Below are 22,396 nucleotides of genomic sequence, written 5' to 3'. Positions count from 1 at the left end.
GGATCCTTAACCCTTCTATGCCTGAACTTTACTCAAAAAAAATGAGGTTGCATTTAATAATTTCTAAGATTCCTTCCAGATCTAAACTTGATGCTATTTTCTATGATCATATCAATAGATGATATCTAGAATTTTTATGATGTAAGTTTTGCAAAATGCTTTACATATGTTTTCATTTGATCCTCACAACAACGCCCTTTTATTATCCACATTTTAAAGATGAGGAAACTAAGGCTGAGAAAGGTTACGTGACTTGCTCAGATAGATACACACAGTGTCTTCTTGACTCTGGGTCCAGCATTCTGGACTGCCAAATAGTTGCAACACCTTGATGCAGAAAAAAGCCATTGGAAAGTATCACACTTATGTATATGGAAAAATGATATAGACAGAAAGGGATCTCTTTTTAGTATGTTAAAAGTATTCAATGGAGAAAAAAATAAATAAATCAAAGATACCCTCTTTCCCTGACATAGTTCTAGAAATGCTAGTGGTAGCAACAAGATAAGAGAAAAAATTCAAGGTGTAAAGTTAGGCAAAGAATAGATAGAACTGGCCCTGCCTGTTGCTGATGTGACAGCTTACTTAGAAATTAGCAATGGAAGGGGCGGCTAGGTGGCACAGTGAGTAGAGCGCCGGCCTTGGAGTCAGGAGAACCTGAGTTCAAATCCAGCCTCAGACACTTAACATAAAAACTAGCCATGTGATGTTGGGCAAGTCACTTAACCCCAATTGCCCTCCAAAAAAAAAAGCAAAAAAAAATTAGCAATGAAACAAAATGAAGTAAATGATAGCTTCAGTGAGATCCCAGGCTATAACCCCACCCCCACCCCCAATCCCCCAAATCACAGCATTTTGATACAGCAATAACAAAACAAAGGAGCCAGTAATAGAAAGGTTATTCCCATTCAAAATAATGTAAACATGCACAAAATATCTGGGAGTCATTCTATGAAATCATACTCAATACCTGCATAAGATACAATTATAAAACCCTCTTTAAAAAAATTAACGAAACAAATAATAGGGAAAAGTATTTCCTGATCATGGCTGGGTCATTAAAATATCATAAAAGTAACAATACTACCAAAACCCATTTTACTTAGTCATTATATAATCAAATATTACATAGCTAGTTAAAATAATAACAAAATTCACTTGGGGAAAAGGATCTATATTATCAAGGGAAATAATGGGAAAACAGGAATGAAGAGGAAATAGTACTTCCAAAACTGAATTTATATTATCAAGCATTAGTCATCAACACCATTTGGTAATGGTTAAAAAAAAGAATAGATCAATTGAACTTATTAGACAAGTATGAGTCAGTAATAAATTAACTCAGTAACATAATATTCTATATATCTAAATACATAAAATACCCAGGAAAGGATTCCAAATTTGACAAGCGCTTTAAGGAAAAAAAATGACAAACAGTCTAGGATTAAGTACGTTTAGACGAACATTTTAGATCACATACCAGAATAAATTCAAAATGGACACATGATCAGAATATTAAAGATCAGACCATTAAAAAATCAGAAGGGAATCAGATTATATGTGTCACATTAGTCGGTGGTGACCTCTTAACTAAACAGGGAATAGTAGCAATTGCAAGAGATAAGTGAATAAATATAATTTCATAAAATGAAAAATCTTTCATGTAAACAAAATTAATGGAATGAGGATAAGAGGGGAAAGAGTCGACTGGGAACATCATCTTTGTATTAAACATTTCTGACAACAGCTTGATATCCAAGAGACATTAACTAAGAACCAAGGTACACAAGATCAGAAAAGCATTCCCAAGAAATAAGTGGTCAGAGGATACATACAGCAAAATATTTATAGCAGCACTTTATGTAGTAACCAAGAGCAAGAAACAAAGTAGATGCCCAGTGAATGGGGAATGACGAAGCAAATCATGGCACAGAGATAAAATAAAATGTGATATTATTAATATTATATGTGAAATACTACTGTATGCAGTGATGAAAGGAAGAGAATAAGTATTAAGTGACTCCTATGTGCCAGGCACAGTGGTTAGCACATTTACAAATATTACCTCATTTGATGATAAATACGATGAATACAGAGAGCCATGGAAAGACTTGTATGAACTGATGCTAAAGGAAGGAAGTAGAATCAGGAAAACAAGATGTACCATCATTATCATAACAGAAGGGAAAAGAACAAGCTGCAGAACAGATCATGACTAAACGTGACCCCCAGAGAAGGGATGTGAAAAGACGCCTCCCTCTGATTTAGGCAATAAATATTTATTAAACTCCTACTGTGCCAGTAAGTGCCTAAGTGTCAAGCGTCTGTGCTATGTCCTGGCGATACAGTCCCTCCCTCTAAAAGATCTCGGTGTCTAATACGGGAGACAACATGCAAGCAATTATGTAAAACAATATAAATACAGGGTAAATTAGAGATAATCAAAAGCAGGAAGACACTACAATTAAGGGGGAATCAGTAAAGGCTTCCTATACAAGGCAACATCTTGGTAGGACTTGAAGGAAGCCATGAGAGAGAGAGAACATACTGTAAATAATGTCTGAATTTTTTGATATGTTGATTAGTTTTGCTGAACTTTTTTTCCTTTAATTTTGTATTTTTTATTATAAGGGATGGCTCCCTGGTAGGGGTTGGGGTGTTAGGAGGAAATGTAGAGGATGTAATAAACAAATGATATTAATTCAATTTTATTTTAAAAACAAACAAAAATGCATATAAGACAAAATGAGAAGCTAGAACAAAATTTACTTAGCAACAGATTATTTCAAAAAGCAAGAGATATAATCATTCTAGAAGACAAAAAGATAAAAAAGCACAGTGTAAGATAAACAAAACTATACCATGCTTAAAGGCAACGTATGCAATCCATTAAGTGGGATGTGACCTGCTAGGCCACTACACCAAAGGGTCCCTCACATTTTAGCAGGTTCGTGGTGATAGGGTCTCCTGTGAAGGTCACCTCTGGTAACAGTCTAAGTACAGGTATAGAATTCATTAAATATCTATCCTTCTTCCAGGATCTTTAATAGGTTGTCTCCCCCAAAGCCTATGTGCTTTCTCATCCTCATTTCTGATATATTCTGGGGGAAAAAGGGAGGGCACTGCCTTTCTTGAATATTTTTACAGATAAAAGATACAGAAAATTGGGCAATCTTATCATTTCATGGGTCAGATGTAGGTTCTGTGAGGAGAGTTCAGGGCAACGTATCTAATAATTAGAGTCATTTAAGACAAGTGAGATACTGAAAGATGGAGTAAAATGCATATCAAATCTAAATGCTATAGGATAGATTCCTCTATTTGATGGGAAATCAAATTAGGGACCCCTCTGTATCTCTCATTCCTAGGCCTTTGATCTCAGATAATCTGCCAGTTAGTCTATTAGAAAATTGGACAGATTATGTGAAAAGTTCCTTAGAGCCTTTTTCCCCCGAAGACTTCCCCCTTGTGAATTGGGAATTCTTTCCCTGCAGAGTGAGAAATTCCTCCTGATGCCCATGGAAGCAATGGAGGAGGCAATTTGCCCCATTCTGGGGAGTCACATAAATATTATTTGTCCCTAGCAAATTGAGGATGACTGAAAAGTCTGTAAGTTCCTTATATCCTCCTCTGATGTCCCATAAGGACATGGAGCTTATCCCAAAGGTTATGTTAATGGCTTACAAACTCTGGCAGGTTCTATTAAGCTGGAAAAGTATAGTCTAGAGCAGCAGTAGGGAATCTGTGGCCTCAAGGCCCTCTAGGTCCTTGGGTGTGAACTTTGAATCCAAACTTCACAGAACAAATCCCCTTAATAAAAGGATTTGTTCTGTAAAACTTAGACTCTGGTCAAAAGGCGGCACCAGAGGACCTAGGAGACCACATGTGAACTTGAGGCTGCAGGTTCCCCTTGCCTGGTCTAGAACCACTGAAGGGGCTGATTGCAGGTTGATTGCTCCTGGTCTAGAAACAATCCAGCTAAGTTCAGAGTTCCATCGCCACCTGGGCCACCAGGTGAAGCCTTTTATAGATCTAAGAGCTTGCAGAACCTGGCTAAGATCAGTATGAATAGAGGGAAGCCCCATACCAGCCAAGAAGAAAACTATAAAAGGCCACCCAAAACCAATATACTTTACTATTTAAAAAACAAAACACAAGAAAAATGTGCCACCAGAGAATTGAGCAATCTTCTGTCCTCTCATGTCATATCTTTGCTATCTCCTTTCCTTCTCACCTCTCCCCTCCATTGAAAAAACAAAACAAAGCCTTAACATTCTTTTCAAAGCTGTTTGTCGGTTACAATATATTTATAATATAAATCACTCTCCTTGTTCTGCTCACTTCACTCTGGATCAGGTCATATAAGTCTTCCCGGTTTTCTCTGAACCTGCCCCCTTCGTAATTTCATATAGCACAATAGTACTCTAGAAAACACATATGATAATTTGTTCAGAGATTCTCCTACTGATGGGCATATTCTCAGTTTCCAGCTACTTACCACTGAAAATGATCTACTATAAATATTTTTATACATACAGGTCCTGTTCTTTCTTTGATCTTTGGAATATAGGCCTAGTAGTGATAATGCTCAGTCAACAGGTATGGGGCATATCATTTGGGGAAATCATTCCAAATTGGTTTCCAGATTGGCTGGACCAATTCCTAGATCGACCAACAATGCATTAATTTACCTGTTATCTAAAAATCTCTTCAATATTAGTCATTTGCCTTTTTTGGTCATGTTTGCCAATCTGATGGATATGAGGTGGAACTTGAGTTGCTTAAATGTGCATTTCTTTGATTCTTACTGATTTAGAACATTTTTTCTTCATTTTTAAAACTGTTCATATCCTTTATCCATTTATCTACTGGGGAAAAGCTCTTTGTTTTATTAATTTGAATCACTTTCTTATACATATTAGTTATAAGACCCTTTGCAGAGAACTGGCTGTAAATAGTTGTCCCAGCTATCTTTTTCCCCTCTAATTTTAGATCATTTTGAGGTGATTTTTACCTCTGTAGTTATAGGTAGAATGGGCTATCTTGTTTCTGAGACATACAGGGAGCCACGTGAATAATTTCTGTCTGTACTGTTACTGTGATAACACAATTTTTGAATCTGGCAAAGGCTTCAGGGAATCTTATGTCTAACCCTCTAAATTTATTTTTTTATTATAAACTTGATAATCATTCACAAATAGGAACATTTCCAGTATGGCCAGGTGTGAAGGCAAGGTGATAAAAGGATATGTAAGAATGTGAACGAGCATACACAATCTTTGCACAGATCCATGTGTTTTCAGGGGTGAGAGGAGCTAGCCAAAGAGAGAATGGGTAGCCTGTTGTATCCTTGTTAAGGATCTAACTCTATTATCTCATGCTAATAACACATAAATGATAAGTGTATTGGATTTGAATTTGGTGGACTTGGCTTCAAATCTTGGTTCTAGGCAATCTTAAGGGATAATGGAAGCTAATAATACAGTATTTTAAAGTTTCCGAAGCACTTTGTATTTATTTTGTCATTTTGTTCTAGCAATAACTGTGCAAGGCAGGCAATATTTTTAATCCTCATTTTGGAGATGAGGAAACTGAGGCTGAGAGGTTTGGTGACTTGATATTTGAGAAAGGCACACAGTGCTGCCTCTTCAAGTCACCGATGGGGCCTCAGTTTCTTCATCTGTAAAATGGGGATGACAACAGTACTTATTTTACAGACTTGTGGCAAAGATGAGATAAAGAAATGTGTTTTGTAAATTAAATAAACTATGACGAGGGAAAGCACAGTAGTGTACTGGATTGGATTTCAGGAAACTTTGGTTTCTAATGCTGACTCTGCCACCAACTGGGTGTTTTTATAGAAGCCCCTTCCTCTCTTTGGGCTTGTTTTCCTGCTTTGAAAACTGAGGGGGTAGGGCATCCAGATTACAGAGGAGAAAGGATCAAGCATTGGACAATATTGCATACCTCCCTGAGTTACTTTGAGGCTAAAAGTAAGATGTTTCTAAAGCACTTAGCACAGTGCCATCCCCACAGTAGGTGTTAGTGTTAGTTATCATCATTATTATTAATCCTGATACACTTCAAATCCCCTTCCCTGCTCTGTGACTGAAGGTCCCTTAGGCCCCTCCAGTGCCAGGCCCTTTCCATAGAACTCCAGGTGGAGATAGACTGCCAAAGGTGGGGAAGAGGGTCCCAGGGAGCAGCAGCACCTATATCTCCCTGGTGGGGAGAGGTTGATACAGTCATGGAGGGGACAGAAAGCCAAGCAGCCCTCCTGGGGACAGGGAACGGTATGACATGGGGCACAAGGCCCCCAGAAGGATGGGGAAGTAGAGGTGACTAAGGTTAGGCCCTGGTTCTGCACCTGACCTCATAAAACCTTTCATCTTCACATTTGGCCTTTTCACCTCTTACCCTGTTGATGATCCTAATTCTCCTTCCCCCTGCTCCATCCAGCCCCACTGCCCTTGCCTTCCTCAACAATCATTGGAGCTTTTTCATTAGCTGTTATCACCACAATGAGACCTGGTCTTTTTCCAGGATTGTTACCTCAGCTTGTTGTTTTGGTTCTCTGAAGTGAACCTTTCACAGGGTCACAGATCTAAAACCAGGGGGACCTGAGGGACTGTGGAGTTCCAGGCCTATCATTTTATTGCTGAAGACACTGTTGAGACTTGCTCAGGTAAGTGACAGGGCCCACGTTCAGGCCCAACCTTCTTTTCCTTGTCTGTCTCTGTTTCTTACTTTCATTGTGAGACTCAGCAGGGTTTTCTCTTTTGCTTTCTTCTCCTTTCATTAGCTCTTGGTTTAGGCTTTGAGCCTTAGGAGAAGACCAACCTTAACATTTCTTCATCTGAAGGAACTCTAACCTCCTTAGAAGGCCACAGAATCTCTCTCACAAAGCCCACAACCAAGACTCAGGAAATGCCATTTTTACTTAACCTGAGGGATGGGAACAAAAATTGACCCAAAGATTTCAGCAAGATGAAATTTCCTCAATGAGAAAACTCCCTGTACCAATGTAGGCCAACACCCACTCTCCAGTTTATAATCTGAAAGGGTTGCCCATGGAGCTAACACTTGCTCATAGACATTGTATTTGTATTTGGCACAGGAATTATGTGGAATCTAGCTGATCCAGGCAAAAACAAACTGCCATGGGCTCTTAAGAGGCTTACAGTCTAATTGGGGTATGGGTGGGTGTGAGAGAGAAGCATGCAAATGACCATGATGAAAGACAGAGATAGGTAAATATAATAAACATGTCCAGGCTAAATGTCAAGGGAAATATTTGACTTGAAAATGGTTCCTTTAGGGATATGGATAAGAAAGGCAGAACCTGTCTCACTGGTGGTGGGTGTTTTGGTTTAGTGGGGGAGAGAGAGAGAGAGGGAGAGAGAGAGAGAGGGAGGGAGAGAGAGAGGGAGGGAGAGAGAGAGAGAGAGAGAGAGAGAGAGAGAGAGAGAGAGAGATTGAGATTCCAACAAGTAACCACAGGGAGAGAGGGAAGGGAAGAAATATATTTCAGGAGCAAGGATGAAATTCCTTCCCCTGACACATTCCATATTCCAGTTAACTGGCCCACTTGCCATACCCACATGAGGACATCCAGTCTCCCATTTCTATGCCTCTGTAGAAGCTCTACCCTATATTTTCCCTTGAGCCTCTTAGAATTCATAGCTTCCTTCAAACTTTAGCTCAGGTGATGGCTCCTACTGGAAGCCTTCCCTAATTCCCCCTAGCTAGCACTCCATCTTATAAAATTAGCTTGGATTTACTCATCATTTCACATATACATCCCTCTATCCCCTGAGTAGAACTCAAACTCATAGAGAGCAAAGACTATTTATTTTTTGCTTTTTGGAGAGGGGAGGCCAGGGCAATTGGGGTTAAATGACTTGCCCAAGGTCACACAGCTAGTAAGTGTTAAGTGTATAATGCTGGATTTGAACTCAGGTCCTCCTGACTCCATGGCTGGTGCTCTATTCACTGTGCCACTGCGCCAAGAGCAAAGACTATTTAAGCATTTAGCACGTTGCCTGGCACAAAGAGGTGGCTCAGGGGCTATGCCACTGTGGGACTGAGTAAATAGACAAATTAATGAGTCAAAGTATAGCTGGGAGAGAGCCAGAAAAGAATGAGCAATGAAGAATAGTCCAAGCCAGCCAGAATTGCAGTGTAGGTGATTAAGAATAGAGGGAGAACACACAGGACAGCTAAGTACTTTGAAGCTAAATAAATTGTGAAGGGCCTTGAATGCCAACACAAAGAATTTTTACTTTTAAAAATGAGACCTTCTAGTAAAGCCTATGAATACTTCCTCAGAGCAATGTTTTTAAAGGCATAAAATACATAGTATTACAAAGAAAACCAATTACATTGAAAAAGAATCATCAAACTCTCTTTTGCAAAGTTTTTCGAAAGTTCCCAGACACTAAATTAAGATGCTTGCAATCTAGATTCAAAACAAAAGAGCTCATTGCAATAGCCTCTGTACTCACATTTTAGCATCATGTATCCAAGGTCTTGGAAAGGTTTCTCACAGTTTTGCTGCCTCGGAGATTGAACTGTAACTTCTTAACTTCATTGGTGGAAGATCGTCCAACTGTACCCAATCCATAACCTTCCAGTCTCCACCCACACCCTCCTTCTAGAAGTATCGAACTAGTGCAGACTGTGATGACCCCTTGGTGAAAACACCCAAGAGAGTCTGGCTACTTTTTAATTTTTACTCAAAGCTGTGATTTCATCCTTCTAGCAAACTCCAGGCAAAAAACCTGCTCTACTAACACAGGTAGGCATCTGAGGGTCTTCTACAATGATTTCTACCTTAGAATTGTCTGGGTATATTAAGGGGGTTAAGTAAATTGTCTCAGGTTATAAGGAAGCAACAGGGGGCCAGTGGATAGAACACTGGCTCTAAAGTCAGGAAAATTTGAATTCCAATCTAGGCTCAAACACTCTGTAGCTGTATGACCCTAGACAAATCCCTTAACTTCTGTTTGTCTCAGTTTCCTCAACTGTAAATTGAGAAGAACAATAGTAGGTTTTGGGGAGGCTCAAATGGGATACTTGTTAATAAGCACTTAGCACGGTGCCTGGCATCTAGTCTGATAAATGAACGAAGGAATGAATGAATGAATGCTTCATTCCTTCCCCTCACAGGTTTGGGGGGAGGTTTAGGACCTCAACATTGGTGGGGACTCCCTGGCCCCAGATCCCTTCTCAGTTGGACTTTTCCTCTGCCTCTAGTGCCAAAAAATTCAGAGGAGTTTTGAATTTGCCTTCTGTTCCCCCACCCTCCCCCATCCCCCTATCCCTTGACTCTACCAGGCTTTTGCTCAAATTGTTTTTTTGTTGCATTGTGGTGGGAGTGTCTTATGGTACAGTAGAAAGTGTGCCTGGAAAACACACACCCTGGGTTTCATTACCAGATTTATTACCTGCTGCTTTTGTGGCTTATTCAAGTTCCTTAACATCTCCAGGCCTCAGTTTCTTTATTTCTAAAGTGAGAAAGTCAGACTAGGTGACCTCTCTAATCCTCTGTCTGTGATAATGTGTTCCCTACAGGAGAGCTCAGCTCCCTCTGCAGGAATTAGCACGGAGGGTGGTGCAGTTTAGCACTGGGAGCAGTGGGGCTTAAAAAAATCAGAAAGCCTAGGGTTAGATGGAGTTCCAGCTCTGCTCCTTGCTCCTTATGTGATCCTGAGGGCAAGGGTCTAATTGGCTTTGGTGAAGGGAGTTTCCTTACCCGGAACAAACCGGCCAATAGTGGAGGTAGGGCTATTTTAACATTTGTTACTCTGTTTCCTTCAAAACTCATATTCTCTGTCCTATGACTTCTTCCTTTCAGAGCCCACAGCCGTCCAGAGCAGAGGTTGGGAGGAAAAATCGCTGACCTGGCTTACTCTTCAGGTAGGTGCTCTTGGGGTACACCTTCCAGAAGAAGGATTTATATTGGAATGGGGGGGGCAGAAAAAGAAGGCCACCACTGAGGCCAGAGATGGGCTGCCTGCCCTGCCATCAGAGGCCAGCAGGCTTCACCTGTTAGATGCGGAGACCCACCTAGTGGCACCCATCACAGTTTGGGGGCTTTTCTGTTTTTGCATTTTTCAATATTTAATTTTGAACAATTGGTATTTGGAATTTGGGGATCACACAAAGTTATGCAAGGTGCTGTACTAGGTGCTGCAAATGCAAGTATGAAAGTGAGACAGTTCCCACCCCCAGGGGCTTATGCTTTAATGGGGGGAAGGCTCTGCTTATAGGGCAAGGGAGGTGAAGAGACAGTGGTTAGCATAGATTTTGTTTACTGTTTGCAGAAGAGCACATTCCAAGGGGGGGGGGGGGGGGGGGGGGGGAGGAGGGGGAAGCAGATTCACTCGTATAACAACAGGGTGGAGAGATGGGAAGCAAGGTCTGGGAACAGCCAGGGGAGCTGCATCAGGAGAGAGGTCCTGAGCAGGGTTCTAAAGGTGAGTGGATTAACTCCCCTAAGGAGTGACAAAATGATACATAAAGATCCCAGTAGCCCACATATTTACTTAGAAAACCACATTTCCCTGTATTTTTATTTTGTTAAATATTTCCCAATTACCTTTTAATCGGATTCTGCCATTTGGGAGTATAGTGGGGCACATATCATCACAGGCAGGGTGTTGAACACCTTTGGGCCCTTAAAGATTTGGATTTAGCCTATACTCCCTACCCACTTCAGAGATGAGAAAACAGAGGCCCAGGGACCTTGATGACTTTCCCAAAGGACAGAGCCAGTAAGTAGAGCAGCTAAGTCTAGGACTTGGACATCAATACCTTGGATCTCTGTCTAATGCTTTCCCCATTAGGACAGATTGCCATGTTGCTGTCAATCATTCTCTTTATTTGACAGCCATTAATAGGTCTGACCATGTGTATAAAAACAGTGATTTTTCTAAAACCACAGTCTATGCTTTTACATGGGAAAAGGCTTACAAATTTCCATGTGGACATGGGGGGGGGGGAAGAATCTGTGAGATTGGCCAAAGTGAATATTTTCAAAAATCAGAGAGAGTTTCTGGCCCATCCTGGGGCAATTTCTCTCCCCCACCCCCCAAACCTCTCAGGGACGGAATTGGAAACCAGAGAAATTTGGAGGCTTCATAAATTTGCCTAAAAAGTGAGTTCATCTGCTGTGCCCTGCAAGTCAGCAGCCACAAACCTCAATTTCCCTTATGTGTGCACTTGACCTCCTCCCTAATGCTAAACCTGACATTGTGGCAGAAATGTAGATCCTGCCAGGTTACACGGCTTTTCAGGACTAGGAAGACTGAAATCTTTGCTAGAAAAGTTACTTGGCAACAAATCTCTGGGAGCCTGATAGGGTTAGAACACTGGCACTCAGCATTATGATGTTGGTCTAACAAATCCAGGAACGTTATGAATACAATTAAAAATACTTCATCCAAATAAAGTCAGATCTAAACAATTGGGAAAATATCAATTGCTCATGGGCAGGCTAAGCTGATGTAATAAAAAGGAAAATTTTACCTGAATTAATTTATTTATTCAATGCCATACCGAACTACCAAAATTATTTTATTGAGCTAGAAAAAAATAATATAAAAATTATATTATTAAGCTAAAAAAAATTCATCTGAAAGAACAAAAGGTCACAAATGTCAAAGGATTTAATGAAAAAAAAAATGCAAAGGAAGGTGGCCTCGCCTACCAGATCTCAAACTATATTATAAAGCAGCAATCATCAAAACTAGCTGGTACTGGTTAAGAAATAGAGTGGTGGGTCAGTGGAGTATGTTGACACTGTAGTCAATGACTATGGTAACCTACTGTTTGATAAACCCAAAGACTCCAGCTTCTGGGATAAAAACTCACTATTTGGCAAAAGCTGCTGGGAAAACTAGAAAATAGTATAGTAGAAACTGGCATAGACCAGTATTTTACACTGTATACCAACATAAGGTCAAAATGGATCCATGATTTAGACATAAATGGTGCAAGTGTGGCCATGACACATATAGACACGTACACACAGAAACATACACACATGTGAGACATGCACACACATGAATGTGTACATACACACAGAAACATACATATAAGCAGACATATGTATATATTTGTATATATGTATATGTATATACTTGTATATATGTATATCTGTGTATATATTTGTCTATATTATGTATTTGTATATGTATATAAATATGTTTATATATCTGCGCACAGAAGTAGGTATATACTTATATATATGTATATGTGTGTATATATCTGTCTATATGTATGCATTTGTATATGTATATAAATATGTATATATCTGTACACAGAAATAGGTATATACTTGTATATATGTATATGTGTATATATTTGTCCATATGTATGCATTTGTATATGTATAGAAAGATGTTTATATATCTGCACACAGAAAATATGTATATACTTTTATATATGTATATGTATGTATATATTTTTCTATATGTATATAAATATGTGTGTGTATATACCTGCACACAGAAAATAGGTATATACATGTATATATGCATGTGTGTATATATTTGTCTATATGTACGTATTTGTAAATGTATATAAATATGTTTATCCGCACACAGAAATATGTATATACTTGTATATATGCGTATATATGTATTTTATATGTATGTAAATATGTATATACGTATATATATCTGCACAGAGAAATATGTATATATACACATAACCACACACACAAATATATATGTACACATGACTATACAACCAAATATGTACAGACACACACACAAATTTGTATACATACAGTATTACATGTAAACATACATGAATATATATGTGTGCACATGTAAGAACATGATATATATATCTATACACAGAAATCTGTAGATAACGCATACAGATACACACACACAACGTATGAATTGTGTCCAATGTTTGAGACTTTACAAAATGCCTTGTAATCATTAGCAAGCTGGAGCCTCATGCCATCCTTCACACATGGGGTGTTTGGTATTTTACTTATGTCACCGATATAACAATCAGCACCCATTCTGCACCTCATTTCTTCAGGAGGCCCACGAGGCACAGAGATGTTAAGTGATTTTCCCAGAGTCATGGAGAATGTCCCAAGGCCAGGACTTGCCCGGGTCTTCCTGTCATTTCCTCTGAATGCTTCATACCAAGCAGCATATAATACTGAGGTTACGATTATCCCCATTTTTCAGAGAAACTGAGGTCTAAAGGTGAAGTTACTTGCCCAGAGTCATACAACTATTAATTAGCAAAAGCAAGCTTGAAACCAAGGACGACTTGATGCCATGTTAACAGTTCCCAAGCATAGTGAGGCATTGGTCTTCCTGATGTCCTGATGACACACCCCCAGGGAGCCTCATACTGAATTCCTCACTGGATCCTGGCCCTCCAGTGGCCTGCATGTGAGGCTAAGAGGCTATGCCCAGATGTTCCCCACATCAGCATCAATAACCAGAACCTCAGTCAGTGAAGTTTTGAACTTAGGATAAAGACCCTTTTACAAAATCTGGATCACTGCTTGAGGATGGCACCTGTGTTATCTGAGTGTTGTTCAGTCATTTCAGTCATGGCCAACTCCTCAGGACTCCATTTGGGGTTTTTTTTGGCAAAGATACTGGGGTACTTTGCCATTTATTTTTCCAGCTCATTTTACAGATGAGGAAACTGAGGCAGAGTGAAGTGACTTGCCCAGAGCCACACATGTAGTAAGTGTCTGAAGTCAGATTTGAACTCAGGTCTTCCTGACTTCCTGCCCAATGCTCTATCTACTGCGCCACTTAACTGCCCTATTATCTGAGTACATGTATACAATTTCATCTGCCAAGATCAAAGTGCCTGAGCAGGTTTTCCTGTACAGAAAATGACCTGAGCGTGGCAGCTTGGCATAGCAGATGGAATGTTGGCAGCAATGACGCAGGAGACGTGAGTAGGAACCTAGCCTCGGAAACTTACTAGTCATGTGATGATAACTTTGCCTTTTAGCTTCTCTTTGGGCTGGGCTATAAAATGGGGATAATTCTTGTAAGTCACTACCTCCCAAGTAGGTTTTGAGGGTCAAATGAGGTGTAAGCTTTATGCCATCTCTAAAGCACTTTACGTAGAAAAGCCAGCTCCTCTTATTACCAGGCCCTTTGAGCCCCTGGAAAACGTGGTTGGAAGTTGGCCCATGGTGAAAAGCTCTGAGTTCCTATCATCTGAGAAAGTCCATGTCCCCAAATGTCTATGCCTCCTGGTGGTTGACGTGAGGGGAGTTCTGCCAGCGATCTACCCAGATGTTCTTTGGCTTATAATTCTCCCTCTTGTCTCTCTTTTCCCTAGGCCCAGGTGCGGAAGCACCTGAAAATTCCTTCAACACAATGGAAATGCAACCTTTTCAAGGCAAAGACAATCAGAGTATAGGTGAGTTTATCTTTAGCATAGGACTGTTTGTTTTCTCCTCTCTAAGGGGTTTTGCTTCATGGTCCAGCAACATCTGGGACTCTCCCAGTGATCATCAAGGCTGTTCACCCAGATCCACCCTTCTTAACGGGGAGGCAAAATGTTGTGGCCAGAGTACTGGACCTGGATTCTAGAAAACTTTGGTTCCAATCGCAACTCCAACATTTATTAGCTGCATTACCATGAGTAAAATAATCACATTCAATTCAATAATGATTTTAGTGCCTGCTCTGTACTATGTCCCATGTACATAAATAGAAACACAGAGACATACAAGCATATGTAAAATAAACGCAAAGAAATTTCAGGATGCAATCAGGGAAGGCCTTTTGTAAGCAGCACCATTTATTTCAGCCACGATGGCCAGCCTATGCAAAGGCATGGAGATGAAAGATGGAAGGTCATATATGGTGAGCGCGAAACAGGCCGCTTTGGCTGAGACTGTGTAGGACTCCTGCTTTGGCTCCCAGAAGCCCCAAGCCATGGAGGGATTGGGCACCAGGAAGGAGGCCCTCGATGACAGAGGGAGATGTGCAGGAAGGGCCCAGTGATGCTAAGTGACAATTGGAGTCTGGAAGAGACTCTAAAGCCAGATATATAAGAACTTCAGATGCCAAATTGAGGGATTTGCATTTTTCCCCACAAAATAGTAAAGAGACCCTGAGGTTCCCTGAGAAATGGACAGATGCACACTTTACAGCTATCAGTTGGGCAGGTGTGTAGAAGAGGGTTTAGAGAGGGGAAGAGTCTAGAAGCAGGGAGAGCTCTTAGGAAGATATTGCAATAGACTGGGGAAGAGGTTATGAGGGCTTGGATGGGGGGGGGGTGTCCATTTGTGTAAAGATGTGACAGATAGGAGAAAAGCCATGGCGCTAGAATTGACACCAGATGTGGGGATGTGGGGAGTGAAGGAGGACTGAGACCTGAGGATATCTCCAAGGTTAGAAGCCTGGATGAAAGGATTGTGATGTCTTCAAAAAATATAAAGGGAGTTAGAAGGGGGTGGAGTTTAGGAGACAAAATGAGTTCTGGTTTGAATTTGCTACATTTCCTGTTTGTGGAATAGCCAGGTGGAAGTAGCCAGCGGACACTAGTGATGTGGGGCTGGCTGGAGATGTGCCAGCTACTGGGCCATCTGAAATGCTTGGTGAATGCATGACATATGCCAAAATCCCCAAGAAAGTGATCACTGAGCCTCTCAGGGCCCCACTTTCCTCTTTGGTAAAATAGGGACCTCAGAGTTAGGAGGGAGAGAGATGGGACCTCACTGGTATAGGGAACTGCCAGGTAAGGAACTGCCTTCAAACCCATTCAGGGTTGCTTCGAATGTGGAGAGTTTTAGTGACTTGCCTTGGCTAACAATGCCAGGATGGGTCAGAGGGAAGATGTGACCCCTAAGGCAGCTCTTTATCCATGAGAAAGCACAAAGTCAATATCACTTATTCTCACCCCGTTCTAGCACACAAAGCACCTGTTATGAACAGCAGCACCATGGATCCAGGAAGGCACTGTCTAAATGGAACAGAAAGATGCACTTCTCTGTACAGGGGACCTGACCAGAATAAGGTGTTCACTGTCCTGGCCAGGGTTTATTGTAGGAGTCAGATACAATGGTTAGAGTACTGGGCGTTGAGTCAGGGAGCCCATGATTTGGAAGATCACCTCGGGTGTGACTCTGGGCAAATCACCTCAACTCTGGAGCCTCAATTTCCTCATCTCTGTAATGGGGATGATAAAACCTCACTCAGTTGGAGGAAGGCACCAGGTACCACCTGTAAAGCGTGGAAGCTTTATACCTAAGAACTCATGGGTCTCACATTGTGTCCATTAGCAGTCTTGGCAAACTTTCAAGCACCAGGTAAATGAGAGCTATCAGGGTTATCCTCCTGGCCCCAGCACCCAGGCAGGATCAAGGCAATTGGGTTCTGATGCATAGATTCAGCATTTGCATCATCTGCATTCTCGGCTTGGAAGTTAGACTTTCTGCTTTTGTCTGGCGAGTACTGGTTCAGAGCTGATGTCTCTGTCGGCCTCTCTCTCTCCTCTGAGGCCTCCACCCCACAGACTAATGAGCCAGACAGCACCGAGTGACATGACCATAGAGGTGGTGCCAGATCCAAAAGCTGCAACCCTCTGTTTCCATCAGAGGAGGAAGCTTTTGTTCTGTGTAAAACAAAAGAGACTGGGTCAGCCCCCTACAATGTGACTGTCTTACCCATGTGCTTTTCCTTCTCTATCTCTTTTTACAGCCACATACGTACCTTTATTTACTACTGACCCAGTACAAGCATTTACTATTCAAGACAAGGACAATCTACAAACAGGTGAGGATTTCATCATCAAGTCCCTAGAATCTCTCTCTGAGGCAGGGGCTCTTTACCTTTCCTGTGCCAGGTTGTATCAGGTGGCAGACTGGTGAAGCTTAGGAAGCCTTTCTCAGAACAGTGTTCTTAGCTACATTAGAGTATATACAATCTCAAAGGAAACCAAATATATTAAAATGTTACTGAAACGCTTTTTAAAAGCAAGTTCAGAGAACCCAAGTGAAAAACCTCAGCTCTAAGGATTTTGATTCAAACCTTAGCAATGTATGGAAGTCATGTGAATTAAGTCTGTGGCCCTTACAAGTTCATGGTGGTTCAATCATGATGGAGAGATGTCCCAAAAGGGGAGGTGGCATGGCATTATGAGGGCCACTAAGCCAGGGAGACCTGGGTACCAGTCTCTCCTCTGACACTTCCTAGCCATGACCATGGACAAGTCACCCAACTTCTCTTAGCCTCTGCATTATGTAAAATGAGGCTAATATGGTCCATAGGAACCTTGAGAATCCAAACTTTGCAAACTCTCAAGTACCATAGAACTGTCAGTTCCTCTGATGCATTCATTCTGCTAGCCCAGAGACCAGTTTTGACAGGCTATCTCCTGAGTTTGCCATCCGTTATGCACCAGATATGCCTTCTGGCTTTGTGCCATCTGCAAATGTGTAAAGTGCTCCACCTGTGCCTTTAAATAAGACACTGATAAAAAGCCACGATACCATAGGGTTGAGCACAGATTACTGGGCCACACTATAGAAGTTCTTCCAGGTTAACATTGGAACATTAATGACTACTCCAGGCAATCAGTCTGAATCTAACTGTACTAGACAAGTCCACATCTCGCTGTCTTCTCCACCAGAATAACGTGAGATATAGGTTCAAACACTTTGCTCAAATCTAGGCAAACTATAGTCTGGAGCTTTGCCTTTAGTTTACCATCTTAGTAATAATGTCTAGGAAATCAGTTTAGTCAGCCATGACCTATCCTTGATGAAGTCATAGCTGTTTGTTTTTAGTGATCACTGCTTTCTTTTCTAGAAAGTCACTAACCATCCCTTTAATTTTATGGTTCAGAACTTTCCGACAATCAAAGTCAAGCTTCTGGGTTAGACTTTGAAGACTCTATCTATCCTCTAGCCATTTACTTTCTCCTCTAGTTCAGTCCGATAGTGCCTTCTCCAACTCCTCCCCACAGTACAGTGAGGGAGACTTGCTTTTGGCCCCAAATGAGTGACTATCAAGTTGATGAAAAAACTAAAGGCTGACACGCATCCTCAACTTCTTCTGGGAGATAAAGCTTCTGGTCCACATGAAAGAAGAAAGACTTGCCTGGTCCTCTGTGCAATGTGAACCTTTTCCATGTGCTTTTCTTTCTCTCTTTACAGCCACATACGTACCTGTATATACCACTGACCCAATACAAACGTATACTTTGCAAGGAAAAGACATTCTGCATGGAAGTAAGGATGCCCTTACTGAGCCACTAGCCTTTTCTTTAAAGGGTTTGGATTAATGACATCACAGTGCATAGAAATCACATGAAGCACAGTATGACCACTACATGGGGACCATTCTCCAGCCATTTTTAAAAGGCGTCCTAAGTGGAGACAGCCTAGTATTTTGGATAGAATACTGGACATGGAGTCAGAAATACCTGGGTGCAAATCTGCCCTTTGACACTTCCTAGCCTCTCTGAGCCTCATTACCTCCATCTGTGGAATGGGGACTACCCTGGTAGTAGTAGTCTCTGTTCATTATTGTGACTCGTTGTTTGCTAGTATCTTCCAACAACTGGCTCTCCCATCTTACTTCTCTAATTACACCCACTATACATATCCCACAGTACATGAAGCCAGAATGCTTCTGGGTCTGTGACTGAACCTAAACCTTATACAGAAATAGTAAGTCTCCCAAGCCCTTCACAAAGTATGGGCACAAATGCCTGCAACTTTTCAGACAAGGTTGAAGCTCTTAATTTAAGCTAAGACAGAGGGGGTTGGGCCAAGATCTATCTACGTATCTAAAGGGCTTCTCCTTTCTCTAACAGGCTCCTACACACCCTTTTACTCATTTGGGACTACTCTTCAAGACAAGGAGAATCAGCCTATTGGTGAGTATTTAATTCATCCAGTAAGTCCACTCGAAGGTTTGGATTCACAGCCTCAGAATGTATGGAAACTGCCCCAACTACCCTTGCATGTGGAGGATGGTCCAGTCATGATGGGAATGTGTTCATCTAGATCCCCCTTCGATATGGGAAGGTAATGGGAGACAGTGGGTAGGATGTTAGTCAAAGTTAAGAAGACGTCGTTTCAGATCTCACTTGGAAAGAACATTCACTAGCCATGTGACTCTGGGCAAAATCATTTGACCTCACGAAACCTAAGTTTCTTCACATGTAAAATGAAGACAATGATGCCTGTAATACTTATCTTCCAGTGTTAGTGGAAAACTCAAAGGAAATATTGCTTCTAAGGCTCTTTGGGGACTTTCAGCATTCTTATTAGTCTCTTCCCCTTCTATGTTGCTGACTATTGTTTAGGACTCTGACCCACAGTGAGCATCACTGGGTTGATACCCTTATCCTCCACCCCAGGAGGAAATATTATATTTGTTAATAAGTTTAACAATGATTCCTTCTCCCTTCTTTAAATTCCCTTCTTTGTTGCATCGTTATGTTCTGCTATGCACATAGCATGCTTTTATTTTCTTTCTGACTTTGGATTTAATTTTCAATATTTAAATTTATGTTATGTTTTTGGTTCTTTTCTTTATTCTCTCTTTGTGTTCTGGCGTTTGAGTCAAAAATAAAATTCAAACAAACAAACCAATGAATACCCAAGTAATACTGGTCTTAGCTTGTCCTTAGCATGCACAGAGCTATTAACCAAACCATAGCATATCAGGTAGAATTAGGCCCTGGAGCTCCCATCTACCTGGTTCTTAGCACTTAATAAATGCTTATTGACTTGACTTCTGTATAACAATGCTGTGAGGAAGACACACTAATATTTCCATTTCAGAGATGAAGAAACTAAGTAAGGCTCAATAAGGTTAAATTTCTTGTCTATGGTCATAAGGAAAAATGCTGAGGAATGCAACTTATGGTAAAAAAAAATACTGTTGTCAATCAATACAACTCTGTGATTAGGTAAGATTTGGGATCTAATTACTTTGGTGGGAGCTTCCAAAGGAGAGCAGAGGGGAATGATTTGACCTTAGCAGGATTCCTTGACTTTGAAGTTTTCCAGATATCTATATTTCCAAATAAATGGAATTCTATTGGGGGAAAAATGACTTCTTCCCCCATCCCAAGAATGCATTAAGGCAAAATGTTCCTGGTCTCCCAGTAAGGGGGCATATATCCACAAAACTATTCAAAAGGGATGGACCTTTCTTTCATGCAATCAAAAGCATCACTAAAACCCAGAGTTAGTCTTAATTTGTGCTGCAGAAAAATGAGAAAATAGCCTCATCTTCACTCCTGTGTCATGATACTAGAAATGAAAACAAAGGCATAAATGTTGGCCATGATACAAAATACAAATATTTGAGGATAAGAGTGTACTTAGAAAATCCCAAAGAAGCAAAAAAACCCCTTAATTCAGTCAGTTAATGGCTTTAGTATAGTTGCAAATTTAAGTTAAATTTGTAAAAATCATGAGCATGTTGATGTACCGTTAACAAAACCAAAGAGCAAGCAATAAAAGAAATCATGAGTAAGTACAGAATGTATAAATTATCTGAGAGCTAACCTCCTACAAACATAAATCAACAAGCATTTCTCAAGTGCCTACTATGTTCCAGATACCAGAAATACCAACACAAATAGGGAAGTCATTACCCTCAAGCAACTTAAAACCCTATTTAATGACCCACCTTCTCCATTAGTAACTATAGAACGCCACAGAAATAGAGGCAGATGAATAACTAAAGAGTGTTTTTTTGTGCAAATATAATAAAAATATCACCCAAATTTATACATTTAATAATACAGTAATCAAATGACCAAGGAAATGCTTTTCATTTATTTATTTTTTTTTGCTTTTTGGAGGGCAATTGGGGTTAAGTGACTTGCCCAAGGTCACATGGCCAGTAATTGTGCTAAGTGTCTGAGGCTGGACCTGAACCCAGGTCCTCCTGACTCCAGGGCTGGTGCTCTACTCACTGTTCCACCTAGCTGCCCCAGAATATAGATTCTTTTAAACTACAGTAATGTACATGAAAATATCACTGAAGGATGCACACTGGATTCTAAGTATTTCAAACATGAGTAATGGTCCTGAAGAACAGATCATGAAAAATCCCCCCTCTCCCCTCTTGGTAGGGAGGGAGGAACTGCAGGGGCAGAACGTTGCATACAGTGCTACATGTGGTTATTTTACCTGGTGGGGTTTTGTTGATTGTTTTTGCTTAATTGACAAGCATGTATTTAAGCATTCACATTAGGCTCTGGGAACATTAAGACAAAAAAAACCCAAGAGTGCCTGAACTCAAGGACTCTTCACGTCACTGCATCTCTGTTACAATGGAGGGTCCAATTTCCAGGCCAAAGTAGGAGGTAAAGGAAATATGTGGAACCAAGTAATACAGGATGTTACCCAAATTTTAGACTTTTGGAACATGCTGCAGAAAATAAAAAGATATTAATAAAATGGATTTTTTTCTTTTTTGTAGTTTTTTTTTTTATGAGGGGAGAAGGCAGGGCAATTGGGGTTAAGTAACTTGCCCAAGGTCACACAGCTAGTGTGTCAAGTGTCTGAGCCCAGATTTGAACTCAGGTCCTCCTGACTCCAGGACCAGTGCTCTATTCACTGGTAGCCACCCCAATTTTTTTTAAAGGTCATGAGATCAAATGTCTGTAACTCCTCCTGTATGACAAAATTCCTCATTTAGGGCCTCATTCATCCATCTAATATGAGATACCTTTTTTTTACACACAGTACCTGGCACATAGTAGGGGCTTAATAAATGCTCTTTGATTCACTGCTCATGCTTCTTGTCCCTTGTCTTCTGACAGCCTCATATATACCTATATACTCTCTTGGCACAGTGCAAGCACATTCTTTCCAAGAAGTTCCTCAAGGTGAGCATCTTATTTCTGAGTCCCTCAGATGTTTCTCTCCTGGTTGTTTGATGCAAGAAGGGAATTGTTGGAAATGCATGAGAGTGTCATAAAAAGAATAGAAAAAGTACCAAACGCGATCCCAGAAACTGAGTTTGAATTCTACCTCTGATATTTATGAGCTACGAGTCCTTGAGCAAGTAACTTCATCCAGCTAAGTCTCAGTATCTTCATCTACCTTATTTAACTGGGGAGGGGAAAGAGTCAGATGAGATGGGAGAGGATGGCAGAGATGGCTGCTGAAAAACCAACAAAAATATTGACTCTGTTATTAGGGGATAATAGTGAAGACAATCTAGTGTTTTGGGGTTTTTTTTTGCAAAAAGGGGAAAGTTAAGGGTGTTGGATTAGTTGGACCCTCAAGTCCCTTCCAAAGTAATAGGTCTAGGATTTTATGTGTGACCTTGGGCAAGTCACTTCACTTCCTTGGGCCTCAGTTTCCTCCTTTGTAAAATGAAGGAGTTGAACTAGATGGTTTCTGAAGTCCATT

The 22,396-nt window shown here is 40.7% G+C and overlaps 1 protein-coding gene across 1 annotated transcript in view; it reads left to right on the top strand.

Annotated features, from left to right (window-relative positions):
- The window catches only part of LOC138143067 (transcription factor YY2-like), a 245,467-nt gene that overhangs the window by 201,501 nt on the left and 21,570 nt on the right, over window positions 1-22,396 (top strand). Inside the window, exons 5-12 of the mRNA XM_069064260.1 lie at window positions 6,581-6,685; window positions 8,762-8,797; window positions 9,857-9,918; window positions 14,341-14,421; window positions 16,710-16,784; window positions 18,167-18,241; window positions 18,829-18,891; window positions 21,802-21,867. Coding sequence (XP_068920361.1) covers window positions 14,379-14,421; window positions 16,710-16,784; window positions 18,167-18,241; window positions 18,829-18,891; window positions 21,802-21,867 — 322 coding nt within the window. The 5' untranslated portion in view covers window positions 6,581-6,685; window positions 8,762-8,797; window positions 9,857-9,918; window positions 14,341-14,378. The remainder of the gene's footprint in view (window positions 1-6,580; window positions 6,686-8,761; window positions 8,798-9,856; window positions 9,919-14,340; window positions 14,422-16,709; window positions 16,785-18,166; window positions 18,242-18,828; window positions 18,892-21,801; window positions 21,868-22,396) is intronic.

This window comes from Petaurus breviceps, unplaced genomic scaffold (genome assembly GCF_028583685.1).
Source record: "Petaurus breviceps papuanus isolate PSGF00001 unplaced genomic scaffold, PetGlider_PUasm1.0 90626, whole genome shotgun sequence".
Taxonomy (NCBI): Eukaryota; Metazoa; Chordata; class Mammalia; order Diprotodontia; family Petauridae; genus Petaurus; species Petaurus breviceps.
The sequence above is the reverse complement of the archived record's forward strand: the minus strand, read 5'-3'. Positions and strand labels throughout refer to the sequence as shown.